This window comes from Terrapene carolina, unplaced genomic scaffold, assembly GCF_002925995.2.
Source record: "Terrapene carolina triunguis isolate 2854851 unplaced genomic scaffold, T_m_triunguis-2.0 Scaffold189, whole genome shotgun sequence".
Classification (NCBI taxonomy): domain Eukaryota; kingdom Metazoa; phylum Chordata; order Testudines; family Emydidae; genus Terrapene; species Terrapene triunguis.
The window spans coordinates 16,138,313-16,158,089 of record NW_020664540.1 but is presented as its reverse complement, the minus strand read 5'-3'; the positions used below and the strand labels follow the sequence as shown (position 1 = coordinate 16,158,089).

The window sequence follows — 19,777 nt, the reverse complement described above, 5'->3', positions numbered from 1 at the left end:
CCTTATCATCCTGATCCTCATGTATAATACCCACTACTAAGTATTTTCCATGGGTGAAATTCACCCCTGTGCAGACACCCGGCACAAGGCCTCGGGATGATGTACATCTCGCTTAAACTTTATTTTGAGGATCCCAGTGGGCTTTACATGGTCCACATGCCTTGTCCTGGCCCCTACACAGGGACAAATGTAGCCACATGCAAAAGTCTGCATCCCACACTGACCTTGCATCCTGCCTGGTGGAAGTGCTTGTTTGATATCTGGAGAGTTTGTCCATGCACCAGGGCCGGCTCCAGGCACCAGCCGACCAAGCACGTGCTTGGGGTGGCACCTTGTAAGGGGCGGCCAATCTTGGGGTGGCGGGCGGCGCTCGGGTTTTTGTTTGTTTGTTTTGGTTCAGCGGGATGGCGCTCAGAGGGGTTGTTTTTGTTGTTGTTTTTGGTTCGACGGGGCCGCGCTCGGGTTTTTTTTGTTGTTGTTTTTGGTTCGGCGGGGCGGCGCTGGAGAGGGGTTGTTTCTGGTTCGGCGGGGCAGCGCTGGGGGGGGGGTTGTTTTTGGTTCAGTGGGGCGGCGCTGGGTTTTTTTTTGTTTGTTTGTTTTTGGTTCGGCGGGGCAACACCGGGGGGGGTTGTTTTTGGTTCGGCGGGGCAGCGCCGGGGGGGGGGGGGGTTTTTGGTTCGGCGGGGGGGCGCTGGGTTTTTTTGTTTGTTTTGTTCTTGGTTCGGCAGGGTGGCGCTTGGGGGGGGTTGTTATGGAGGGGCGTGTGGTTTTTTGGGGGGTTTTTTTGCTTGGGGCGGCAAAAAAGTTAGAGCCAGCCCTGCCATTCACCCTTACTACGTACCTTCTGAGATTGCACCTCAATAAAGATCTAAACCCAGCTGTATGATATGGGATTTGGTAGGAATTTTTCTGAACAGAATACACAGGTTGCATAATTTGTCATCCCGTTCATATTTTTTCCCATAGTGTGAGTCTATGTAAAGATACAACTGTCACTGAGTATTAGCATGCAATGCAGATTTTGTGACATGTCTATAACTTCCTTAGAGCCCTGGGTTAGACACCTAGAGGAGTTTTACAGCAAAAATGTAGGCACCAACTGAGGTTAGGTTTAGGTTTAGGCACCTAAATCCCTTTGTGGATATGACCCTTGTTCTTATGGAAAAGGGGACATGAAAGGTGAAAGCCAAAGTTCCGGAAATCCAGCAAAAAACAGCAATTCTCCGCTTTACTAATCTAAACTAATTTCTAGTAATCTGATCTGCCTCGTTTACACTGCTGTAACTCCATTGACTTCAGCGGAGTTACTCCTGACTTACACCAGGCCTAGGGAGAAAACACAGTAGATTCGCAGTGGTATAAAGGTTTGGTCAGGAGTGAGAAATAGAACCACCACAAGCACGAGGAGAAGCTACAACACTGCATTTTTAAGCCACAAGTTTAGACTCAATAAATCCATGTGCAGCCTTGAGAGCTAGGGGTTACAAGGTTCAAACACACACGTTGCTCGTCGGAGCCCTGGGAGCATGGGATCCCAGTAGTGAGCAAGTGTTGCAGGAATGCGGAATTGGTCCACGCTGTGCTCGGCTGATCTGGCAACTCACGGTGTCGGACGCCTTCAGGTGGTCAAGGGACGTCTGTTTAGAACATTTCACCGGACATCGGCAATACCAGGAGAGAGAAGCTGAACTGCCTTTGAGAAGTGAAGTTGGGAAAGTAACTGAAATAATTCCCTGATGGATTTAATTTACTGAAGGGCAACGTATCCTAAATTCTCAATTACGGAGGGACAATCTACGCTCATTACTGTATTTGCTTTCTATAAGCTACTTTTAGTCTAAACTTTCTATGACTGATGTACCTGAATGTACTGATGTACCTTAGTTTGGAAAAGAGAAGACTGAGAGGGGACATGATAGCAGTTTTCAGGTATCTAAAAGGGTGTCATAAGGAGGAGGGAGAAAACTTGTTCACCTTAGCCTCTGAGGATAGAACAAGAAGCAATGGGCTTAAACTGCAGCAAGGGAGGTCTAGGTTGGACATTAGGAAAAAGTTCCTAACTGTCAGGGTGGTTAAACACTGGAATAAATTGCCTAGGGAGGTTGTGGAATCTCCATCTCTGGAGATATTTAAGAGTAGGTTAGATAAATGTCTAGACCATCCCTGATAGACAGTATTTGGTCCTGCCATGCAGGCAGGGGACTGGACTCGATGACCTCTCGAGGTCCCTTCCAGTCCTAGAATCTATGAATCTATGAAAGTAATGTACATTGGAAGACATAATCCCAACTATATATATATATATATATAAATAAAATGATGGGGTCTAAATTAGCTGTTACCACTCAAGAAAGAGATGTTGGAGTCTCTGAAAACATCCTCTCAATGTGCAGCGGCAGTCAAAAAAGCGAACAGAATGTTAGGAATCATTAAGAAAGGGATAGATAATAAGACAGAAAATATCATATTGCCGCTATATAAATCCATGGTACATCCATATCTTGAATACTGCATCCAGTTGTGGTCACCCCATCTCAAAAAAGATATACTGGAATATATTGAAATTGGAAAAGGTTCAGAAAAGGGCAACAAAAATGATTAAGGGAATGGAATGTCTTCCAGCTGAGGAGAGATTAATAAAACTAGGACTTTTCAGCTTGGAAAAGAGAGGACTAAGGGGAGATATGACAGAGGTCTATAAAATCATGACTGGTGTGGAGAAAGTAAATAAGGAAGTGTTAATGTTTAAAATCAAATGTACACAAGTTAAGTTACACAAGTACTGTACATCTGGGGTCGGGCTTGGATTATGGGGGATTGCAAGTATCGATTACAAGGTTCACGAGGTACATACATATCACATAACCAACATAGATCCAGATTGGGGTGTGGGAGTTTTTAAAGCGTAAGTGAATAAATGGACTCGGGTACACCACCTATGGAATGTATTAAGAGTCCGAGTCAGTATTGGTGTAGAGAATAAGTACAAAGGTGGGGTGCGTCCCTCGGTTCGTCAGGGAAGGAAGCGGGTTATTTCCCTGGTCAGCGGTCTCGGTTACTCAACCTGGTACTGGTGGTGTCCTGTGATGTGTTCCGTGTAGATATCTCTGGACCACCTGATGGTGTCGGACACCATGAGCTGTCTCATGAGCCGGGCTTCACCCAAGTATCCTGAAGGAACTCAAATATGAAATTGCAGAACTACTAACCATGATATGTACCTTATCATTTAAATCAGCCGCTGCGCCAGATGAGTGGCAGATAGCGAACGTAACACCAAACTTTAAAAAAAAGAAAAAAGTCTCCAGAGTCAATCCTGGCAAATACAGGTCAATAGGCTTAACTTCAGCACCAGGCAAATAGGTTGAAACAATAGTAAAGAACAGAATTATCAGACACAGAGATGAACATGATTTGTTAGAGAAGAGTCAACATGGATTTTGTAAAGGGAAATCATGCCTCACCAATCTATTAGACCTCTTTGAGGAAGTCAAACAACACGTAGGCAAGGGTGATCCAGTGAATAGTGTACTTGGACTTTCAGAAAGCCTTTGACAAGGTCCCTCACCAAAGGCTCTTAGGCAAAGTAAGCCGTCATGGGATGAGAGGAAAGATCCTCTCATGGACCAGTAACTGGGTAAAAGATAGAAAACAAAGGGTAGGAATAAATGGCCAGTTTACACAGTGGAGAATGGTAAACAGCTGGGTCCTCCAGGTATCTGTACGGGGACCAGCGCTGTTCAACACATTCATAAAATATCTGGAAAAAGGAGTAAACAATGAGTGGCAAAGTTTGCAGACGATACAAAATTACTCAAGATAGTTAAGTCCAAAGCTGACCGCGAAGAATTGCAAACGGATCTCACTAAACTGGGTGACCAAACGGCAGATGAAATTCAATGCAGGTTGCAGTTTCCTTGCCCTCTTCCTATCAGCGGGGGGTGAAATTGAAATGTGGCTTATGCCCCTCCTGCAGCAGGGGCAGTTGGTTGTGGAGCCCTGGCCTTCCCACTCCACTGGGTCTGACCCAGGGCCATCTGAGTGTCAACAGTGTTCGTCCCTTGGAGTTACCCTGCCTGGGTCACTTCCTACCATCTCCCTCTCCCCACAGTTCCAAGTCCAATATAAGGTAACAAATGAAAGAGAGAGAGAACTAAACCTTCAGCCCCAACCCAGCTCCATGGGCAGCCCTGCTCCTTAGAGGGAGGCTTCTTCGGCACCCTAGTTCAGGAGCCCTCCGGGTAAGTCTGTCCTCCTCCCCAGCCTCTCATTCTGAGCTGGGTTACGCCCTTTCAAGCTTCCTCTCCATTTGGAGCATGCTCTGCAGGTCTGGAGGGTTGGGACTATCTGGGCCCAGTATTGCCCTTTTACCCCTTCAGGCCCAGTGCAGGGTTTGTACACACATCACATGGAGTTGTCGTGGATAGTTCTCTGCAAACATCTGCTCCATGCACTGCGGCAGTCAAAAAAGCGTACAGTGTTAGGAACCATTAGGAAAGGGATAGATAAGAAGACAGAAAATATCATAATGCCACTATATAAATCCATGCTACACCCCCACCCTGAACACTGTGCGCAGTTCTGGTCATCCCATCTCAAAAAAAGAGATACTAGAATTGGAACAAGTATGGAGAAAGGCAAGAAAAATGAATAGGGGTATGGAACAGCTTCCATACAAGGAGAGATTAAAAAGACTGGGCCTGTTCAGCTTAGAAAAGAGACGACTAAAGGGGGACATGATAGAGGTCTATAAAATTACAATGGTGTGGAGAAAGTGAACAAGGATGTGTTATTTACCCCTTCACGTAACACAAGACCCATGGGTCAGCCAATGAAATTAATAGGCATCAGGAACAAACAAAAGGAAGTATTTCTTCACACAACACACAGTCAACCTGTGGAACTCATTGCCATGAGATGTTGTGAAGGTCAAAAGTATAACTGGGTTCAAAAAAAGAATTAGGTCCATCAATTAGCCAAAGTGGGCAGGGACACTACCCTGTGCTCTGGGTGTCCCTAAATCTCTGACTGACAGAAGTTGGGACAGGATGACAGAGTCTGGATCAGTCGATGAATTGCCCTGTTCTGTTCATTCCCTCTGAAGCATCTGGCACCGGCCACTGGCAGAAGACAGGATACTGAGCTAGATGGACCATTGGTCTGACAAAGTGCGGCCATTCCTATGTTCGTATACTATTTAGTGCCCCCTTTCTGTATGACATTTTGCACAAACACAGATCCGATGATGCTAATCTGAGTTAAAAACACATCAAGGGGAGGGCAGGCTTGTTTTGCTACAACATGGGAGATGAGGCATTAAACAAACGCTAAATGCATTAATGATTGTGAAGTGCTCAAATCCTATGGTACTGGGGCCCATATAAATACTAATTACAGTTACACAGGCAGTGCTCCAGTAGACAGGACAGAGGAGTGAGACCTATTCTGCCACTAATTCATTGTTTAACCTCTCTGCACATAAGTTTCTCACCTCTTCTTAGGCATTTACATGACTCTCATCACCATAGTATCAGAGCACCTCACAATCTTCAATGTGTTTCTTCCCCCAACACACCTGTGAGATGGGGAAGTACTATCCCATTTATAAATAGGGATCTGAGGCCCAGATCTTCACAGGTATCTGAAGTCAATAGGAGTTAGGCACCTAAATATCTTTGAGAATCTGTACTGAAGCATCTTGCTCAAAGTCACCCAAGAAGCCTGTAGCAGAGAAGGGAATTGAACTCTGGTTCCCAAGCACTAGGCCAACGTCCTAACTACTGGGCCATCCTTCCTCTCTGTATTGGAGATGATGTTTCACATCCAAGCCCGAACAATAATACTTAACCTTTGCAAAGCTGTCTAGGATTTTATACCACACTCTTCAACACAATTTCTGGAGGATATTAACCTCCAGACTTCGAGACTTATGGACAGAAAACGTCACCAGTATTAAGTTTTATTTATACCTACATGAAATGGTAACGGAAGGTGAAACAAATGCAGTCGTCTATGGATTCCAATAATAAAATTCCCATTTTTTCCTCGCTTTGCTTAATTTTTTTATATCACTGACTGTTTAGAGCGGTCAGTCCTCTAATAGTGAGAAAGTGGGTGAGGTAATATCTCTTATTGGACCAACTTCTATGGGTGTGAGAGACAAGCTTTTGAGCTTACACCAAACCAAGCTCTTCTTCAGGCTCTGAAGCTTGAAACCTTTTTTCTCTCAGCTATAAAAATTGGTTCAATAGAAGATATTACCTCACCCACCTCATCTCACTCATACGCTGGGACCAACACGGCTACAATGCTGCACACAGTATAATCCTTTAATATGCATTTTTTATTTTTGTGAAATAAAAATGAAAAGCATCTCTAAACTTAATACCATGTTCTCTATTCTGATGCAGTATCTGTTGGTGACTTTAGTGGCTTTAGCACTTAGTTCAAGCATATTGATTTTTCTCTCTGCTGTAAAGGTCTCACACTGTGCAGCAGCGATGCAGAGAATCTGCACTGGAGACTTGTTTACCCTCTAAGGCTGTGTTGATGCAAGCAGGTACTTAGAATTTACATAAGTGTTTTCTTATGTTTGATAGAACTGCTGTGCAAAGCTCATGTTTGAAATATACAAAAATTCCATTTCTAGACCAAGAATCTACAGACAGTGGAAACCTGCTCTGTCTGTATGTGGGGGTAGAGGCTGCCCAGAAACAGTGTACCCCTGGACAAAGAAGGTGCATGATGATTCAGAAATCATATTCATTACTGGGTTAGAGTAAGCTATACAGCTTGGGGAGGATTCCATTCCTCTTCCTCCCCCACCGCTACCCACTCACTACCTGGTTGGGCTGGTCACTGGCCCAATGCAATCCCATCCCCTATCCCACATTTCTGCAAATCTCTCTCATAAATGCCTGCATGCTTCAGTGAATCACTCTATGGGGAAATTGACCCTGATACTGGAGCCCCAAATTCTCTGCCAATGACCTCAATTAACAGCAGCTCCTTTTGACAAATTACACAGGCAAATATAAATTAATTGGCTTTCCCGTTCATTAAAAAAAGTAAGTTACCAGCAGAACACAGAACAAATTAAAAATACTGAAAAGTCAAATATGTTGTCTACCAATAAGTGTCCACTGAACACCAGACAAATTTAACAGAATTAAATACTCGGTATGAAAATTAAGCCAGTAAATTTCTGATTTTTAAGGCAGCATTCAAGCGAAATAGAAGTTGTCTGACAACCTCTAACTGGATGTTCCTATACTTGTATTAATTGGTAGAGGCTGGTTAGCGTCACAGTGCAATTAACCTTTTGTTTCTACAGTTTGAATGTAGAAACTGACCTTTATGTTGAATGGTCTCCTAAAAAGAATCAAGACAAGGAATAATTCAGTTTAGTAATAATTTCTCTGATTTCCAGGATCAAAGAACAGCCGTACACTCCAGCTGCTTTGTATGGCTCCAGTGATGCAAACACCTAGATGAAGCAACTATAAACCTGGATTATTGCCAGAGTGTTCTGGAGAATCTAGCCCACGATCTTCAAAGCAGCAAAGAAAAACAGTAACACCAGCTGAAGTTGCCCTTTGGTTGTAGAATAGAAAAATGAAAAAATTACTTGCCTACAATTCTACTTAATTGGAGATTCCACACATCACCACTTACTTTTGTGCCCTGATCTTGCACTTCTACATGTTCTTAACTTTACTACGGTAGGTAGTCCCAGTGATTGCACAAGTGTTTGCAGTATCAGGGCCTTAGCTTCCTGAGGTGAGCTAGAATGGAATCTCCTAAACTTAGTTTTATGGCTCTTCTTAGTAATTAAACAAAAAACCCTGAGTTAAGATTTTTTTCCTCACAACAGAGATGAGAATAGAAGAACTTTCTATGAGGTATTGAAACTGAGGCAACAGTAAAAGTGCAGGACTTTGTTTTAGTAAATAAAAGGAATAAGATTAAGTTAACTGGATGAGGGATTTGGTAACAGCAGGTAAAAATGCTATGGGTTACTGCTTCTAGTGCTAAACCACTTTGAATTTGCTGTTTCATTCTGATCAATCCAGGCTTCAGTTCCCAAAGGCTGGAGCCTACTTGGAAACGAATAGAGAAGACCCAGTATAGGAGTACAGAATTTAACACAAGGCTAGAGTTCAAACTGTTAAACCATTCAAGTAGAAATTTAGTCCTCCACTAACTTTAAAAAATAATTGAAGCTACAGCCTTCAAAGAGTCTCATTTAGTGCTAATTTCCAAACCAACAATCAACAAATCAGTTCACTAGCTTTAATGTCAAGAACAAAGGAGCCTACCTGGCCATCATAGAATATAATATTGGGGGGGGGGGGGAAGAGAAAGAGTCCGTTCTGGTTAAGATCATCCTAGTTCAGGAAACACAGACACAAAGCTTTGCTGAAGCTGAATAGAATTTCTCCCAAACAAAGCTTGATGTTTGTTTCAATGAGAAAAAAACAAGCTAGACTTGAAGAAAATTGTTAGTGGTTTGTCAGTTTCTATCAGCCCTGTGCATCTGGACATGTGCCCCTTTAAGGTGGGCCTAGGAGGAACAGAAAAGTAAAAGTCCAAGAATTTCCAGATCTCTCTGCTCTCAAATGAATCCCTTCAGGCTATCATGCATCAGCAAACAGATTACACCCATCTAGCGAAGTTTTTAAAACCCACACTTGAAATAGTCTTTCCAGACAGAAAAGTACTGCTTATAACACACGAGTGGTTAAGTACGATGCATCACATCTTCAAACGCCAGAAGGGATCCTAGTTTGATTTCTTGCACAATGCAAACGTATAAAACTTCACCCAGTAATTCCTGCATTAAGCCTATATAACTTCTGGGTGATCTATTTCTTCTTTAGATTAACAAAATTACCCGTTCTTCAAATAAATCTCTCTCTACAACGCCGGCAGCTCATTCCCATTTCTAACTAGAGTACTATTGGTAGTTCCAGTGGGAGTTGGTGGCATATACTGTAGTGAATCAACAGGAACTGTCACTCTAATCAGCATGGCATTTTCCTCCCAAAGGTCAGAGTATTAACCCTCATAAATTTGAGTCTTTGTGACCTAAATGTTCTTCTTTACAAAATAAAATCAAACGACAGATTCCAATGCCCAACAGGACTACTGTGATTATGTAGTCTTACCTACTGTGTAACACAGGCCATAGAACTTCCCCAGAATAATACCTAGAGCAGATGTTTTAGAAAAGCATCCAATCTTGATTTAAAAGCTGTCAGTGACAGAAAATCCACCACAACCCATGGTAAACTGTTCCTATGGTTAAATTACTCACTTAAAAATAATGAGGAGTCTGGTGGCACCTTAAAGACTAACAGATTTGTTTGGGCATAAGCTTTTGTGGGTAAAAACCTCACTTCTTCAGATGAATCTGAAGAAGTGAGGTTTTTACCCACGAAAGCTTATGCCCAAATAAATTTGTTAGTCTTTTAAGGTGCCACCAGATTCCTTGTTGTTTTTGTAGATACAGACTAACACAGCTACCCCGATACTTCACTTAAAAATGTACACCTTATTTCCAATCTGAAGTCTAGCTTCAACTTCTACCCAGTGGGTTGTTATACCTGTTGTCTTCTACACTGAAAAGCTCATCATCAAATGTTTCCCATTTAGATAGTTATAGATTGTAGTCACCCCTTAAACCTTTTCTTTGTTAAACTAAATAGATTTGAGCTCCTTGACTCACTATAACGGCATAATTTCCAATACTTTAATCATTCTTATGGTTCTTCTCTGAATCCTGTCCACTCTGTCATCTTCCTTGACTTGTGGATACCAGCACTGGACACATTATTCCAGCAGCAGCTGCACCAGTGCCAAATATAAATGGAAAATAACCCCTCTACTCCCACTTAAAATTCCTTTATGCATCCAGGGTGTATTAGCCCCTGGGCAACAGCATTGCCCTGGGAGCTCATATTCAGCTGATTATCCATTGCAACCCCCAAATCTTTTCAGAATCACAGCTTCCCAGGATAAGAGTCCCCCATAGTGTATGGCCTGCATTCTCTCTTCTGAAATGTATATTTACCCCTATTAACACAAACTGTTTGCTTCCACGGAGACTAAACTCTCCCGATCACTCTGTATCCGTGACCTATCCTCTAAACCATTGAAGACACTCAATGCTAGACTGTTTCCCCTTCAGTCCAGCAAAACAATGCCTCCCACGAAAGCTTATGCTCCTAATACTTCTGTTAGTCTTAAAGGTGCCACAGGACCCTCTGTTTCTATTTATTTACTGCCTCTCTCCTTACTCTTGTGGTAAGCGACTAATGGTACCGTTGATGCTGCATTTATAACATTCTTGTCCTGCCTTTCACCCTATAGGAGTATCTCTAGACTGCAATTAAACACCTGCAGCTGGCCCATGCCAACTTACTTAAGCTAAGCTGACATTTGGGTTCAAGCTGGAGCCCAAGCTCTGGGACCCTGCAATGCAGAGGGAGAGTCCCAGAGTTCAGGCTCCAATCCAAGCCTGAACATCTACAGCTAGCAATGGTCAGCCGCAGGTGTTTAACTGCAGTGGTGACACCCACTTCCTAGGGAATATTGAGGCAATAGGTGCCCTATTCAGTTATTTAGAAGTTACCAAAAAACAAAGCTCTTAGATTGTGTTAACAGTTTAATCCTTTTTTTATGAGAGAATAAGGTCTAGTACTTCGAGTGTACTAAGATTTATTTCATACAACATTGGCTGTAAAGATGGAGGATTTCTTTGCACAACACTCCCTTTAAGAAATACTATATCCCAATAACAGTTCACCTTTTCATATAACAGTATAACAAAGGAGCATAGTACACAAAATCATTTCACTTTGGCTACGGTGAAGCAAATTTAACTCCTTACAATGGAAGTTGAAATTTCAAGTATCCACAAATTAAACAAAGCAGAATTGACTGTTAAGCCATTTTATTTTATACACAAAATAGCATGGCAAAGGACTTTGTAAATTTAGTGCGCCCGGTTATCCAAATTAGGCAGAGAATTATGTCCAGAAGTCTCCTTGCGACATCTCATCTTCTTGAGAAGTGTTTAGTCCAACTGAAATAAGGAAAAGAAGAGTTGTGAACTTAATATCTAGACAAATTAGTTTCCAAATCATGCATTTTCTCTGGTTATTACATGGATGTTTAAACATCAAGATCCAGTCTTACAGCAGAAGGCTTATACTAGTGCCATCCGAAGGAACTATTTGCTCATAAGGAACAGATTGCCAGGATCAGAACCAAATCATTGACATGGGGATTTCAAAGTTACAACTATCAAGCTTCCAAGTACCCCCCCGTTTCATGAAGCCCAGTACAGTCAACTACAACTGGTTTGTCTGGACCTCACATTAGAGCACAAAGACTGGTATCGCCTCTCAATGAATATGGAGATTTCCTGTGAGCACGTGTATTTCGGGAAAAGGTCCGTTTCTTAGAACAAACGGTAACAATACGGACAATGATCTAAGGGATCGCATCAATCCCACTGCACTGGTGACTCCTCCGTTAAAACCAACTACACGGATTACAGGTCCAGGCCTGACCCCTTCTCTCTTTCACCCCCTCTCCCACACGGATGAGCTCCGGAGCGAGCCGGGAGGCGGTGCACGGCAGCCGGCGGCGGAGCTGGGGGCCCCGCCGGACGGGGGGGGGGGGGCCCGCCCGGCCCCTCACCTTGATGAAGCCGATGTCCTTGGCGTACTGGCGGAAGCACTGCCGGCACATGTTCAGCCCGTACTTGCGGATCAGGCCGTGGCGGTTGGAGCACACGCGGCTGCGGGGCGAGAGCGGGAAAAGCCGGTCAGCGCCGCGGCCTCCCGGTCCCCCGCTGCGGGCCCCAGGGCCGGCCCCGCCCGCCACCGGCCCCGGCCCAGCCCCGCACCCCGCCGCCCGCCTCCCTACCTCCGGCCGCGCCCCCACGTATCTCAGCCCCCCCCGGACTCCCCGCCCGCCCGCTTCCCGCAGGCTCCCAGCCAGGCCGCGAGCGCCGCCGCCCCGCGTGGAGCCCGTCCTGGCGGCCCGGGGCTGCGGCGGGCGGGCGGGCTCCCCCGGCCGCACCCACCACGAGCGGGAGCCCTGGCCGAACTTCCTGGGGTGGCTCCAGTAGAGCTGCTGGTGACCCATCCTGCCCGCTGCTCGCCCCGCGCCGAAAGAGAGTCAGCCCCCCCCGCGCATGCGCTAATCAACCCTGCCCGACCGGAACGTCCCGGCCTGCACCGCGAAATCCCTCGGGTCTCGGCAGACTGCGCAGGCGCAGCTGAAAGCGGCGAGCGCGTCTCCCGGCGTGCGCAGGCGCGAGTGGAACACGTTCAGCGAGGCATCAACCCTACGCAGGCGCAGAAATACTTTGCTCCCCCCGCCCGCTCGTGACGTCATCATAGCAGCAGCCTCTAGTATCAGACTGGGAGGTAACAGCATCGCCGGGCGCGGTGGCGCACGCCTGTAATCCTAGCTACTTGGGAGGCTGAGGCTGGCGGATCGCTTGAGCTCAGGAGTTCTGGGCTGCAGTGGGCTATGCCGATCGGGTGTCCGCACTAAGTTCGGCATCAATATGGTGATCCCTGGGAAGCTTCGGGTCACCAGGTTGCCTAAGGAGGGGTGAACCGGCCCAGGTCGGAAACGGAGCAGGTCAAAACTCCCGTGCCGATCAGTAGTGGGATCGCGCCTGTGAATAGCCACTGCAGCGTAGCCTGGGCAAGACAGTGAGACACGGTCTCTTTTTATGCACCCACCGCAGAGCTTGTATATATATTGGGGGACAGGGGGCAGGGAACACCCGCCCCCCCGGGATTTTTCATTAGGTGATGGGGCACCTACAAACCAGGGACTAGGGGCACCCACGCCCCCAGGATGGTTACTGGTGGGCACCCACGCACTGGAATCCTGAATTGGGTGGGGGTTAGGGGCACCGAGGAGGGTTATTGGGGGAGACGGGTCTCAGAGGCTCAGCCCCCCCAGGGGTGCCGTGGCCCTTTGCACTGGTGGGGAAGGTCTGCGGATGGTGGGGGGGTGCTGGAGAGACAGGAACCGTGTCACACCAGCCCCCGTCTCCCCCAATGCACCGCTCCAGTGGCTGTTCACACGCTCCACCCCACTTGTCACGCCGACCCGGCGAGACACCGGCACCCTCAGCTCTGCGCGTCTCGCTCCGCTCCTCCTGCCTCCCACTGGCCCCAGGCTGGAAATGCAGCTCGGAGCCGCTGCGATCGCCCAGGCAGCCGGCAGGGGTCAGTCCCGTGCCGGAATCAATGTCCCTAATTCAGCCTCTGCGCTGCGCGAGAAGCGGAGAAATGCCCTGGCCCGACTCCCAGCTTAGTTAATATCACTGGGATTGCTCTGGTTGACGGCGACTGTGGTGTAACCTGGGCAAGACGGCGAAAGATTTTTTCCTAGCAGGAAGGAAGGAGTGACACGCACTCTCTATAAAGGGGAAGAAGCTGGGGTGAGATACGGTTCTTTTCATAGGGGGGCCCCAGTCTCTTTTAACTGGGGGAGATAATGAGGCACAGACTTGTCATAATGTGGGGGAAGATTATAAACAGGGCTGTATCATTTTCCCTCCACAGTTACGACACAGCGATCCTAATTGCCCCCTCACTTAGAGCTGTGTAAACTAGCCATAGCGCCACTGAGGTTAAAGTTATTGGTGTAACGGCAATGTGACTGAGAGGAAAAAATCCGGCACAAGAAGTTCCACCTGTGCTGATATTAAGTTTGATTTCATCACAGTGCCAGGTTCTTCTCTCCTGACAGAGCTATAGGCCAAATCTTTTCCCTGTGTAGTTCCCAAGATAGTCCAAATACAGAAGCAGCAAGTCACAGCCCCTCGCTCTCCCCCACATAACAATGGTTCTCAGCCTTAGACAGACAGTACTTAGCCATTAGAGATGGTGACTATCCAATCCCTTTGGGTCTGATGCAGAAACAATTGTTGAGGAGGCCAACTTCTTTGACTCAGTGAATAAAATAAGATTTAACAACTAATAAAATAAATGCTTAACTATCCACAAAGGTCTTGCTTTCCTTCTGACTCCAGAGCTGTGTTTAGTTCCCCTTGAATCCTTCTTCTGTTTTAAATTCCCTTTCCTTTTCAGCTCAGCTACCTTCAAGCATCCCTCACCATCTTCCTTGCCACCCCACTCAGCCCAAGATTCCAAGCACTGACAATTGGGGCCAAATTCTGCTTTCAGGGTAAATCCAGAGTTAGTCCTTCTAGATATAATCTAGGGATACTGAGATCAGAATCTGACTCTTGGATTCTTTATGCCACAGAACCTTTTGATTCCCCAAATTCCATCAACTCCTATTTTAATTTTTTTTCTTTTTATATTTACAAGACTACATAGGACCCGAGACTGCAGGAACCATAATCATCGGTTCTAATCTAAAACACTGAAGTCTATGGGAGCCTTTCCACTGGCTTTAATCAGAGTGAGATCAGGCTCTAAATGAACAGTGTGTATAAGTACACATAAACTCCTTTATATGATTACTTTAAAAAATGTTTAGTTTAAAAACAAGGTATGATTACATAGCAACTTTGAAGCAGAAATTATTCCTTAGAGAAAAAAAAAGACGGATAGAAAGTAGAAAGGGTCTACACCAATTTGGATTTGACTCTGTGAATAGACTCCCACTGACTTCAATGGGCATTGGATCAGACCAGTAATACTAATGAATGGATAGACGTTCAAGACATTGTTGTGTCATTAGAATCAGTAACAAGTTGGTATTGATTAAATGATCAGGTTAGTCTGTGTAACCTCCCAAATACAAAGACCATGAGCCTGATCTGGCTTACACCTCCATTGATTCCAATGGAGTTACTCCAGACTTCCAATGTACACGAGCATGGGATGGATCTTCCCAGGACATTGCAATACAAAATGAATGCTTTCAGCACAAGGCACAGATAGTTTACTAGCTTCTCCCCTCTGACACACCCTTTTCACCATGGAGTTTTGTTGCTGTCATTATTCACAATTCTGTGGCATTTCTTCTTATTACCCCAGTACTGGACATTTTATAGGCCTCAAATTCTCATGTCGTTTTTAAAGTTTAGGACATCGTACAGTGCATGCACACTTAAATGCAATGCAAGTCCACATGTTGACACTAGATGGAGTGTTTTTTCAACTCATAGACATTAGGACTCATTCACTAACGGGGCAAAGACTGAGGAAATAAACACAACCTTTCAAATTAAAGGCAACAATCCTTTACATGGGCAGGAAAACTAATGTAAATAAACACAGTGCCATAAAATCAACTCAAGGTAAAACACAGGTATCATTTGTAGATGTCTTCACACCCTTTTTTTGGTGGCTGGAAAAACATTGAGGGAGCACTGGTTCATATGGTTTGGTCTGTAAAGCACAATCTGAGAAGTACATGGGTAAGAGAATCCAACAGATAGAAGGAAAAAGCAGAGAGGCAGACCCAAGAAGAAGTGGTGGGAGTTCATAAACAAAGACTTGTTAGCATGTGTTATGATAGAGGATACAACACTGATCACGAATCACACAGAGGAGATTCATGAAAGGAAGAAGATTTTTTGGTGGAGAGAATACGTAATAAAGAAAATATTTTCTATTCAGTGCCTTTTCATTATTAATGATTACCACAGCTGTGAAAAGGCCCTGTCTACATTAGAAAAAATATGCATCTTTTCAGCTTCACAGATTCCAAGGCCAGAATGGACCACTAGATCATCTATTTTGACCTCCTGTATAACACAGACCAGAGAACTACTCAGTTAACCCTACATTGAGCCCAATCATTTGTATTTCACTAAAGCATATCTTCCAGAAAGACATCCCATGTTGAGCCTAACACAGCAGGGGACGAAGAATCTACTCCTACTCTCGGTACCCATTGTAGATGCATGCCCTGATGTACAGCAAGGGTTACAGGGGTATAGCTTGATCTGGTAAGCTGTTGGGCTAGGTGGATACTGCCCCAGGCGAGTATTATTGTTACCAGTAGTTAAGTGGTGACAGTGTGCACAGCGCTGTACAAGCCACACACTAGACAGTCCCTAATCCAAGGGACTTGCAGTCTAGGTAAGTTAGTGACCCCGTCTCGCTGAGAGAGGGGTGCTGTGTGGAAAGGATGCATGGAGGCACAGGCAACCGTGTGCCCTGCCCCTCTCCTCGGTAATTCTCCCCACAAGGCCCAGTGCCCGTAGCGTTCAGCCCGAGCGCGGGGTTAGCCAGCCCGCTGCCTGGGGCAGGGGCCGGTGTAGAGGGGTGTGTGGAAGGGGTGATGCGGCAGCCCGTGGGCTATGCCGGCCTCCACCGCAAGGCGGCGCAGGAGCAGCCACGAGGAGGCGGAGCCCAGGGACCCCGCTCTCTCCTGCGAGGGGTCCTCACACGGCCGGGGTGGCCACACACCTGCCTGTCAAACTCCCATGGCCAGGCGGCCCCCGTTCTCGCCCAGGGGGTCCCGTGCCGGGGAGGAGACCGAGGCGCGGGCCCCGTTGTGGCCAACGCGCCGCACAGACAAAGCCCCAGCGGAGGGAGGGCCCGGAGGAGTCAGGCAGCGCGCGGGCGCCCGAACCCGGCTGCGCGGGGCGGGCGAGCGGCAGCAGGACCCCCCGGCCGGGCGCGCGCGGGCTGCCTGAGCGGGCCGGGCATGAGGCTGCAGTGCGAGGTGGAGGTGCGGAGCCGCCTGCTGCCCACCTGCGGCCTGCGGGGCCGGGCCAAGGGCGCCCACGCGCTGCTCTCCCTGGGCCGGCAGCCCGACAGGCCGCCCGGCCGCGGGGGGCCCAGCGCCGGCCACAGCGTCTACCTGATGGTCTGCACCGCGCGGGACCGGGCCGGGGCCAGGTACAAGGTGAGCCCCCCCCCGGCCCTAGGGGAGACCCCTCCCCGGGCCGGGACCGAGGGGAGACCCCTTCCCCGCCCCGGGCCAGGACCGAGGGGAGACCCCGCCTCCGCCCTTCCCCCCCCCCCCGGGCCGGGACCGAGGGGAGACCCCCGCCTCCGCCCTTCCCCTCCCCCCCGGGCCGGGACCGGGGGGAGACACTTCACATCTTTGTCCTTCGGGGCGGGCTAGGTACAAGGGGAGACCTGTCCACCCAGTGTGACTTCACCGAGCCAGGTAGGGGGTAAGATTTCCTGCACCCGGGCTACGCAAGGTGAGACACCCGCCCCGTCTCCCTGCAGATAATATCCCTGCGAGCGCTATGAGCCAATGGTCCATTTCCAGGAATGGGTGGAGATGGTTCCTGAGTACCCCAGCGCCTGGGCGCTCTCTCGGGTTCGGGGGCTTCTCCGTCCCCTTTTCCTGTCTTTTGAAAGTGGCTCTTCTGATGCAATGAGAACCACCCGGGCAAGCAGGGGAAACTGCCTGTCTGCAAAATAAACAACTGAGACTAGCCACTCCATACCATTAGCCTTTGGTATCTTGGCAATTCTTTGCGTTCATAACAATAGCGTGTAAACATTTCAGACAAAAGTACGACTTGAGTTAATGTCCCCTTCGTTGTGTGATTCTGCCAACTAGCCGCATGACTGTTCAGTAGACCAGTATCGGAGGGGTAGCCGTGTTAGTCAGTATCCACAAAAACAACGACTCCTCGTTGTTTTTGTTCAGTAGACAGAGTACCCTGAAGAAGCTAAACTTAAATCAGACAGGCTCTAAAATCAGATGGGCCTGTATGTATTCAACTTTTTGTTAGTCCAGTTATTGCTGCAAATTTTCAATAGAGGTTACAGATCAGCACAACATCAGGAATCTATCTAGTTGTGCTTCTCACTTAGGCACTAGCAAAGCTTAAATGTATGCTCCATCTCTGAGATTCCTGTGCCTCTGCATTAGAAAAGTTTGTTTTTTTAATATTGACATTTGATAGATATGCCTGGGTTGTTAAATGTATGTAATCAAAGTATTCGCTCAAGTTAATAGAATGACTAGAAATGATATGTCACCGGATGTGTAAATACACTCGTTCTGTAATATGGCAATACCTTGCTAAATAGAGAGATCTGATTATTGTTACTGTATAATGTTTCTCTAAATGAAAGGTCACTGTTGTAGTGATTGTTCTATCTCTGTTATTTACATGGTATGGATTTGTAAACCTGTTACAACTTACTAGATAAAGAAACAATTTAAAAAAAGAAATTGTGTACTTAGTCCTACACCAGGAATAGAGTTATTAAGCCCAATTATAGATTTAAAGCATCTCTTGAAAGGTGCTTTTACAAAATATATGAAAGGCATGATTTAACAGTAAGACTCTAACTGTTGTTTGCTTAACCAAAATTAAATAATACCCCCTGATTTCTTGGGAAGACTTTACACTCAAGCTCTCCACTTTTTTTCCCCCTTTTCTTTCAAACAGTTAAAGGAGAACATTGAGCAGTTCTTCACCAAATTTGTGGAGGAAGGGAAAGCTACTGTTCGTCTGAAAGAACCTGCAGTGGATGTCTGTCTCAGCAAGGTAGAAAACTGATAGTGGACTAGCTTTCTGTCTGGCTTTCTTTATTTTATGTGGGTGGTTCACTGGGAGCCCCCTCCCTTTTTTCTGTGGTGTTGAGTGTTGCTCTTTCTGTAGCTAGTAAACATGTCAAGGCCCAGAAGAGTTCCTTGAGGTGTTTTCTTACCTGACATGCATTCTGACTCTGCAGCATTCCCAACACCTACTGGTGCATGTAGTGTGAGGTCTCAATCTGGTGTTAGAACTGGATCCCCTGTGTAGGAGTTCATGGCACTGGCACTAGACCAGCCTTAGCTGGGTTTCCACAGTTAAGTGTTCCATAACCTACGTGCCTATGCATATTTGTGTGCATGACTTTAATTGCTTGTTGTCCAAAGCAAATATCTGGACTAGAAAGTATTCTGGGGTGATCTGTATGAAGTCTGCTGTGTAGAAATAAAAGTATACTGTAAAGATGTCATATATAAATGCTCAAGCCAGGAAGTTTGACAGGACATCATCTGCTTCTCTGTCTGCCTTTATATAAGGCCTCTCTCTATTCAGAGTGAATGAGAAGTCACAATTCAAATACCTGAGCATTTTTCCCTAATATTTTTAAAGGAAAAGTTAGGCTATAATCAGTGTTAGTCTTAGCAGTTTGGGCCTGCCAGACAATTATTTTGGGGGCCCACAAACTTAACTAGCCACAAAGGAATAGCCTTTGGATATGTGGTCTGTGAGATGATTCAAAAATATAATTGACTTGTTATGTATATCTTAAAATGGAGAGGGATCTTTGGGTTGGCCCCTCATTTTGCAGAAAAAGCTGATCCCTGCTGCTTTTGCTTTGATATGTTAACTTTCTTTCCTTTGTTTTTCCATATCCCCGCTGTTCTATCTCTGCCACTCGGTTTCCTCATTTGTCTAGTGTTTTTTCTCTCCTCTTTCCTTTAAAAAGCAGCATCCTTATCTCTTTATTTTTCATCTAGCCAGTCCTCTGTTACTCCTCCCACGTTATGTTGTCTCTTTTCCAAAACAAAATTACTACTTGGATTTTCCTTACAGTTGTTTCAGTGCTTGTATTCATGTACCAATAATGCACTGTTAAAATGATTAATCAGCTTGTGCTGCAAAATTAGAGGCCTCTGTTAATGTACCAGCAATACACTTGCTGTCTGTCTTATTGCTCAATTAATGCCGGTCCTTGGCAGAACTGCCTGTCTAGAACTGATGCAGAATTTAGGAAAACCTCTAACCTTTCTAGGATTATTTTTCTAAAATCTCAAAATTGGGTTGTGTGGCTAAAAGAAAAGTAGATTGTCA

At 46.1% G+C, this 19,777-nt stretch overlaps 2 protein-coding genes across 2 annotated transcripts in view; one reads left to right on the top strand and one right to left on the bottom strand.

The window, feature by feature from the left end:
• Positions 1-10,937: 10,937 nt before the first annotated feature.
• Positions 10,938-12,205, bottom strand: RPS29 (ribosomal protein S29). Its single transcript, XM_024223147.3, has 3 exons — positions 12,095-12,205; positions 11,707-11,806; positions 10,938-11,086 (listed from the first exon to the last, which is right to left on the bottom strand). Exons 1-3 carry the CDS (start codon positions 12,154-12,156, stop codon positions 11,078-11,080), a joined length of 171 nt encoding a protein of 56 aa, XP_024078915.1. The 5' UTR covers positions 12,157-12,205; the 3' UTR covers positions 10,938-11,077.
• A 4,437-nt stretch (positions 12,206-16,642) lies between these two features.
• The window catches only part of LRR1 (leucine rich repeat protein 1), a 132,889-nt gene continuing 129,754 nt past the window's right edge, over positions 16,643-19,777 (top strand). Inside the window, exons 1-2 of the mRNA XM_024224397.3 lie at positions 16,643-16,866; positions 18,380-18,478. Of these exons, the coding sequence (XP_024080165.2) occupies positions 16,666-16,866; positions 18,380-18,478 (300 nt within the window). The 5' untranslated portion in view covers positions 16,643-16,665. The remainder of the gene's footprint in view (positions 16,867-18,379; positions 18,479-19,777) is intronic.

Excerpts from the sequence above, each read along its gene's own strand:
- RPS29 (XM_024223147.3), bottom strand. The coding sequence starts at position 12,156 with ATGGGTCACCAGCAGCTCTACTGGAGCCACCCCAGGAAGTTCGGCCAG. Across the intron at positions 11,807-12,094 it reads GGCCAGGGCTCCCGCTCGTG|CCGCGTGTGCTCCAACCGCC; the intron begins GTGGGTGCGGCC and ends CTCGCCCCGCAG.